Source organism: Bidens hawaiensis, unplaced genomic scaffold (assembly GCF_021521415.1).
Source record: "Bidens hawaiensis isolate Kalapana, Puna unplaced genomic scaffold, B.hawaiensis_p1.1 tig00033110_1, whole genome shotgun sequence".
Taxonomy (NCBI): Eukaryota; Viridiplantae; Streptophyta; class Magnoliopsida; order Asterales; family Asteraceae; genus Bidens; species Bidens hawaiensis.
The window spans coordinates 124,928-133,329 of record NW_027495651.1 but is presented as its reverse complement, the minus strand read 5'-3'; the positions used below and the strand labels follow the sequence as shown (position 1 = coordinate 133,329).

Sequence of the window (8,402 nt, the reverse complement as noted above, 5' to 3'; positions counted from 1 at the left end):
CACTTACAATTCATATTACCAAATTAACTAAATAATAATAATAATAATTATTATTATTATTTTATTATTATTATTATTATACACTTAACAATCAATACAATAAATAATAGTTTTTTATTTAACAAAAATAACACAATGACACATCATGACAACACAACCATAATAATATTTAGACATGACTTACCAAAATGTGACAACTAATAATTTGGGATTAAATTGGCTAAAAATTAGATCCCAAAACAAGATAAACCCTAATTTTAACATAACACTCCAAGCATTCTTCTTCTAATCACCTTATCGTCAAACATATATATATACACACACATATATATATACACACAGATGAATTAGACGTGACTAATTCATCCAACAATTCAAAGAATCTTGATTGAACAATTGTTTCAATCTTGATCAAGAAACCCAATTCCTACACATTTTATTTCAATCTTTTCTTGCTTTTCATCACCCATCTCATAAAGCTGTTGAATTTAGGATCTTTATTGAATACCCATATCATATTATCCATCAATTGTGTCAAATTGTTGGTAAAGTTTCAATCTTGAAGTGATTGGGTGGTAAATTTAGGATCTTTATTGAATACCCAGATCATATTTTGTGTTATTGTTGGATAAAGTTTCAATCTTGAAGTGATTTGGTGGAAAATTTAGGGTCTTTATTGAATACCCAGATCATATTATCCATCAATTGTTATTATTGTTGGATAAAGTTTCAATCTTGGAGTGATTTGGTGGATCTTGAATTTGTGGGGTTTTAGTTATGATAATGGGATTGAAGTCTTTAGGGGAATTAGTTGAAATTGGTTAGTTGAATTTTGGGATGGAAGAGGTCAAGGTTATGGTGGCAGCTGATGAGAGGTTGACATCTGCTTCAGCTTCGGTTCCGTGGAGTCCGAAACAGCTTGTTTTTCGTCCGTATGCTTCGATTGTGAACGGGGAATCGAGGAAGCGGAACTTGGGTGTTTTTGTTAAAAGACCTGTGAGTGTTTTTGACCTCTCAAAATATGTTCTTTTTATATAGTTTAGTTTGATCATGCATTTATATGATATGTTCTGCTTGAATGGGTTGCTTAGCTGAATTTATCAGGATAAAGTTTATGTTTTTAGTAGTAATCAAGAGGTTTTACCTTTAAACTTTAAAGTTTCAGTTTTTTTTTCGACTTTAGTGAAAATTTTTGTGATACTTACACTTGCACACGTGTAGCTCGTTCCATATGATGACGTGGCGCCACATAAGCTATTACACAGCTGGAAAGTTAGGTCAGCATATGTAGGTGGTAATGTAGGTTGCAGGTAATTAATGAAAATGACTTATAGCATTGAGAGTTTAAATCAAAATTGAAACTTGGATAATAATTAGTGACATTTTCCCTGTTCTGAATTAAAATTTAAAAGCGTGTGCGTTTTTATTATATTTTGCAGTTGGTGTCAAAATATGTTCTTTTTATACAATTTGATCATATGATATGCTATACTTGAACACCTGTTTAATTGAAGTTATTGAGAATGGAATTTAGAATAAATTTAGTGTTTTTAGTAGTTATCTAGATTATTAACATATGTAAATGATAATGTAGGTTGCAGGGTAGTTAATCGAAATGACTTAACATTGACAGTATGAAACAAAATTGAAACTTGGTTAATATTTAGTGACATCAACCTTGTTGTTATTAATTAAAAGCATGTGCATTTCATTATATTTTGCAGTTGGTATCAAGATTAACCAAGGGTTTAGTTGAGACATACCGGCAATGCAATCCAGAGTTTAATTATTCAGACGAATTAAACCCTAAACGGTTTTTAACAAGCCCGTCTGCCGGAGTACTCAATGATGGTTTTGATAATGAAAATTCAGACTTTATTTTGAGTGTTAATTGTCCCCTTATTAATTCCGAAACTCCGAGAAGGTTAATGTTTTCACTTTATTTTTCTAGTTTGATTAAATATTTGAATATGTATAATCAAGTTTTTTTTTCTTTTTTCAGATATATTGTAAAAGATATGCTCGGGCAGGGGACGTTCGGGCAGGTTGCTAAATGTTGGGTTGCGGAGCTTGGTCGTTTTGTTGCGGTTAAAGTTATTAAAAATCAACCTGCTTATTATCAACAGGCCTTGGTTGAAGTTTCAATATTGACCACCGTAAGTAAATATTTAGTTTTTAGCTAGGGTTTTGAATTTAATACGAATTAATATTAAAGTATTAGTTGTTTATATATGTTGCCTACTTTTCTTGTAATTGCCAGTTAAACAAAAAGTTTGATCCGGACGATAAAAATCACATTGTTCGAATTTATGATTACTTTGTATATCAACGGCATTTGTGCATAGCTTTTGAAATGCTTGAATCGAATTTGTAAGTTTTCGTTTGTTGTACATAAATCATTTTCTATCAGATTTATATTAGGATTTTAAATTTTTATGAGTTTTTTGTTTTGTTTGTGATTTTACATAAGGTATGAGCTTTTAAGGCTAAATCGGTTTCGTGGATTATCATTGAGCATTGTGCAGCTATTCTCAAAGCAGGTTATTTTAAAAAAAATAAAATTAAATTATCATTTTTGTGTGATTATTATTTGTGCCTCGTTTTATTATTTATATTTATATATTTTGTACTAGATTTTATATGGATTAGCTCTGATGAAGGATGCAGCTATTATCCATTGTGATCTTAAACCCGAAAACATCCTTTTATGCACAGGGTAAGCTCCTTTTGCCCGATATGGGTCGGGTTGAAATGGGTCAAAACAGCCCAGGTTGGGTCAGGTTAGGTTAACCTGCAAACACTTTGTGTCATTAAAAAAAAATTAAGTGATTAACGCATCAGTTGTGATTACAAAGACACTGTTCAGTCAGGTTAACCCGTTTGACCCGTTCTTTTAGCTAAGTTGTTTAGTTTGACCTGTTTATGATAGCACACAACCCATTGATAAGTAAACGGGTCGAAATTTCCACCATAATTTTTCTGTTATTCCTGTTTATTATTTAGTTCCAAAACCAAAGATGAGCCACCGGGAGTCAAAATCATTGACTTTGGATCTGCGTGCATGGAAGATCACACCGTTTATTCTTATATTCAGAGTCGGTATTACAGATCACCTGAAGTTGTTCTTGGCTATCAGTATCCTTCAATTCTAATTCTGCTGTTATAGTATTATTATTATTATTATCATTATCATTATCATTATTATTATTATTATTATTATTATTTATTTTTGTTGTTTTTTTTTTGCTGCTGCATTTTATTATTATTATTATTTTGTTAGACCTTAACCACCGTTAGGTATACAACTGCAATCGACATGTGGTCATTTGGATGCATAGTTGCTGAACTCTTTCTCGGGCTGCCACTTTTTCCAGGGGCATCAGAATTTGATCTTCTAAAAAGAATGATAAAAATAATCGGGTACATATTATATTCCTTATTATAACTCTTAAATCTAAAAGATTTATGCTTTTAGCTAATGTTTCAAGTTTTATTATTATTATTATTATTGCTATTATTATTACTATTATTATTATTATTATTATTATTGTTGATGTTATTATTATTATTTATATTTATATTTAGGCAACAACCGCCTGATTATGTGTTGAAAGAGGCCAAAAACACTAGCAAATACTTTAAGTGTGTCGGGAATGTAAACCATGAAGATGGTAGTCAAGCTTCTTCTTCTGGAAGAAGTATTTATCAAGCTTTAAGTGAAGAAGAATATGAAGCCGTAAGTGCTCGTTTTTCATTTCCGGTTATTTTTTCATGTAATTATTATTTTAATTTTCTTATTTTGTTTTTAGAGAGAGATGAAGAAACCGGCAATAGGAAAAGAGTACTTCAGTCACATGAATCTTGAAGGAATTGTGAAAAAGTATCCTTACAGGAAAGATTTGAAAGAAGAAGTTATTATTAGAGGTTACTAGCCGTATATATATTTATAAATTATTAAACTTTTTTTCTCCCGAAATTTTAAACGTTATATATAAATATATAATAACAATATTATGACAAAAATGTTACAGAAAGTCAACTGCGACTGTCGCTGATCGATTTCTTGAAGGGACTTGTGGAGTTCGATCCGGCTAAGCGGTGGTCACCTTTGCAGGTTCTTAATGATATTAATATTATGTTTTCATATAATAATTTAATCACTATGGCAATATTAATATGGTTTTAAATGCTGATATTATGCTGCAGGCTTCTAAGCATCCTTTTGTTACCGGTGAACCTTTTACGTGCCCTTATAAACCTGCTCCCGAGACTCCTCGTGTGGTAAGTAGTACTTATTATTAATTTATGAAAGCAAATTATTCGACTTTTTTATTCCTTCTAAATTTTTAACCCCCCCCCAAATAATAATAATAATAATAAATAAAAAAAATCTCCCTGTTTTTGCAGCCCGTTTTGCATAATGTGAAGGTTGATCATCATCCAGCCGAAGGTCATTGGTTTGCTGCAGGTCTCTCGCCTAATGTGAGTAATATCTGGTTCTTAAGTTAAACCTCATTTACGGGGCGTTTTAGTTAAAACTGATTATCTGAAAGTCATTGTTATTCCATGTAGGTTTTAGGCGGGAATCGGGTTGCAATGTACAACTCTCATATTCAACTAATGCCTTATCCGCACGGGGGTAATTTCGGAAGTTTAGGTAGTCATGGCAGTTACAATGACAACACTGGACTTGGAAGTAGTTACGGCAGTTACGGAGACAACAGTAACATGCTTGCATATTATTCACCGGTGGGCCCGTTTGCAATGAACCATTTTGCGCAAAACAACCCGGTTCTCGGAACCAGCCCCGATGCTAGACGAAGAATCATGCAAATGCCTCACGGAAACGGGTTTGCGTTCAGTCCAGCTGGCAATTTTGCACCCATGTCACTCGGTACAAGCCCGTCACAGTTCACTCCGCCTTATAGCCAGGTGCCAGCTGGATCTCCCGGACATTATGGCCCGAGTTCACCTGCTAGAGGGGGGAATCCTCACGTGTCGCCCCTTGGAAAAGGTAATCAGATGAATAGAAGAAAAGGGTGGGGGTATTCTGGTAATTTACCAACTCAAGAAAGTGCGCATTCGGGGCATTGGCAAGGGCAGTTTCCAGACGTTAATTCACCGAATTTAAATGCGGGAAGCTGGAAACAACTGCAGAGGAATAGTGGAAACGTCGGGGCCCATGGTGGGGCCCCCGGGTCGTATTCGGGTAAACTGCTATTGCATCCGAAAAGCGTTAGTCATGACAAGCCTGAAGCTAGTAGCTCGTTGCCTGATCCCGGGGACTGGGATCCTAATTATAGGTAATGATTAATGTTATTAATTTTTATTTTCTGAAAAAAAAAATCATTTTTATATAGGTAATGATTAATCATTAATGTTATTAATTTTTATTATTATTATTTTCTGAAAAAAAAATCATTTTTTTATATGTAATGATTAATGTTATTAATTTTTATTATTATTATTTTCTTAAAAAAAATCATTTTTTATAGGTAATGATTAATGTTATTAATTTTTATTATTATTATTTTCTGAAAAAAAAAATCATTTTTTTATTTTTTATTTTTTTAGTGATGAACTGCTTCTGCAAGATGACGGTTCCGAGTTAAGCAACATAACAATGGAATTTAATAAGGGTATGCGAATTAGTCAACCGTTTGCTCCCGCAGAGTCTTTTACTGGAGTCGGGCGATATAATCAAATGCCAAACTCAAATATGTCATCACAAAGGTATGTGCCACGTCATCATCTTTTAATGGGGCAAAAAAAATAATTTTTTTTTACATACAAATTTAGGGGTGTCGGTTGAAGGTTGCGGGTTGAGTTCAACCCGAGCGCGGCCCAATGGCCCATATTTTTACTCATGTCGAAAGCATCATCCTAACTCGCACACTTCAAATCGTGTGATCCGGTCACGACCCGTTTAACCCATTTGTCCAAATGTCTCAAACGGGTTGGCAAGGATGACGAAGTTGTAAATGTGTTAATCGATTTGGTGGGTTGTAAAAAAACTTGGTTGAACGGGTCATAAACTAGTTAGTGGACGTGTTTAAAGCATGACCCGTTTTATAAACGGGGTGAAAATAATTTACATATTTTGATGTAATAGACCCCTTTTTTTTACTAAATATTTTTTTTTATTCGATTTAATTAGAGTTTTTGATTCTTGCAGGCCGAACGGTCCTATGCAAGCATTCGCACATGCAGAACCATCCCCTATGATGAATATGAGTCCGTCCCATTTAACGCCTCATTTCTCTCAATTTCCACCTAGCCGGTTGGGTCAACAGCCCGCTCAACGGTTCAGTCACGGGCGGTCAATGGGTACGGGTGGTCGTGGTGGTGAATGGAATCATCATGGCAAGGTCCAGACCCCACTTTCTAATTACAGTTCAGCGGGTCAACGGTCACCTGGAAGCAACAACAATGCACCATGGGGTATGTTAAATACCCTTTTCCTTGTTTCTTATATTGACTCGTTCTTGGTTGGATATCGGGTCAAAATAGATGCTTTTTGATACATGTTGAAATGGAATTGGGTCGGGTTTGGTTTTTGGTTTGTAAAATATTAGTGTCTCAAATATGAATATAAAAATTGCATTTTCTTGATATTAACCGATAAAACTATTTACGTTTTACGCATTAAAAATAAACTTTGTTGGACTCACATTTTTATATATTTTTGGCTAAGTTCTTTGATTTTACCCGTTTGCCGAGTCATATTAAATATTTAGTAAATTGCTGTTTTTGCCCTTTAACTGTATTAAGTACAAAAAACGTCCCTGAAGTTCATATGTTGTCACACTTTTCGCCCTTTCCGCTTACCGTGTTAAAAATTCGATAACTTTTTACTAAAATGACTATTTTGCCCTTACAAGTAAAGTAGTATTTTGCTTCTTTTAAGTTTTTTGATTTTACCCGTTTGGCGAGTTATATTAAATATATAGTAAATTGCAGTTTTTGCCCTTAACTGTAGTAAGTACAAAAAACATCCCTGAAGTTCATATGTTGTCACACTTTTCGCCCTTTCCACTCACCGTGTTAAAAATTCGATAACTTTTACTAAAATTACTATTTTTCCCTTACAAGTAAAGGACTATGCTGCTTCTTTTAGGTTTTTTTTTTTTTTTTTTTTTTTTGTGGAAGGTCGGTCGGGTTGACTTGTTACATCTTTATTTCATACTTTTCTAAACCATATTATATTAACTTAGTGATAATATACCTCTTGAGTCGTTTCTTTAAAGTTACAATATTACCTAAATCGAGGTAATTACAAGTAAATGAGTCAAAACTGTCTGATGTAACGATTTCTTTATTTTTTGTAGGGCGTAGGGGCAACCATCCGATTGCGGCCAATATCGCACCGTCTTCTCATGGTGGAAATGAGTATGGAAGGATTACATGATGGTTAAAATTTAAAATTATATATATAGAAAATATGGAGTGTAATGAAGGAGGGAATGTTGTGATGATGATAATTGGTAGTTGAAGTATTATCATGATGACTTATGGATGTGCATTGATAGTGATTCTTTTTTAAAACTTATGAATATGGCTTCCTTCTATTTATTTTCTTCATTTGTTGCTATTGTTATCTTTTCTTTTGTGGAAAAAGGTTTTAATTTGGTTGATTTATGTATGCTAATAGCAAATTGCAAAATGTTAATGACCACTTTGCTTGTAATAGCAATTTGTGTCTATCTTGGATCACACTTTTGTTTATGATATTATGTTTTCGTGTTTGAGTTGACTTGTTTTATTAAACGGTTGTGTTTGTGTTGTTTAATTATTTGTTTTTTATTTGTTTAATACATTTAACAATTTAATTACCATCAGCTAACTTGTTTGACTTGTTTAGATAAATGGGTTAAATGTGTCGTGTTATGCGATTTTAAGTGTGTGCTAGTAAAAATATAGATCGTGTTTAGATTGCATGATTCAATCCGTCAATTGACACGATGGATAATGGATTGGATAGGGGTGTTTATTTCACATGTTGGGTTGTGTTTATATGTTAGGGGTGTTTGAATGTTATTGTGATGAATGATGAATATGTGTGAAGTTTTGTTTGATCCAATTTGATGATTATGCATTTTTGACACACTTGGGCCTATTGGGCCTAAGTCGGCTAAGTAGATTTCCACCTAAAGTCCAACAACACATATTTTGCCAGTTTGGGTTTTGGTAATAACTAAAAATAATCTATAATAATCTGTTTTAAACTAATAGTTTATACTTTATACTAGAGGTGTACAAAACCGGTTTTAAACCCAAAACGAACCAGTTTATAAACCAAACCAGTTTGGTCAACACCTTGTCAAAACCGTTTTGACTCAAACCGATTCGGTTAATAAACCGGTTTAGAAGCAAGATAGGGCGGCCTGGTCACGTCGGTTCGG

General features: G+C 33.4%; 1 protein-coding gene across 1 annotated transcript; it reads left to right on the top strand.

Annotated features, from left to right (window-relative positions):
• The first annotated feature begins 215 nt into the window (after positions 1-215).
• Positions 216-7,581, top strand: LOC143584381 (dual specificity protein kinase YAK1 homolog). Its single transcript, XM_077066452.1, has 17 exons — positions 216-996; positions 1,725-1,924; positions 2,003-2,156; positions 2,261-2,370; positions 2,471-2,540; positions 2,634-2,716; positions 3,004-3,135; positions 3,298-3,420; positions 3,586-3,736; positions 3,810-3,924; positions 4,032-4,114; positions 4,207-4,281; positions 4,408-4,482; positions 4,573-5,303; positions 5,575-5,733; positions 6,176-6,441; positions 7,329-7,581. Exons 1-17 carry the CDS (start codon positions 838-840, stop codon positions 7,406-7,408), a joined length of 2,766 nt encoding a protein of 921 aa, XP_076922567.1. The 5' UTR covers positions 216-837; the 3' UTR covers positions 7,409-7,581.
• Positions 7,582-8,402: the final 821 nt, after the last annotated feature.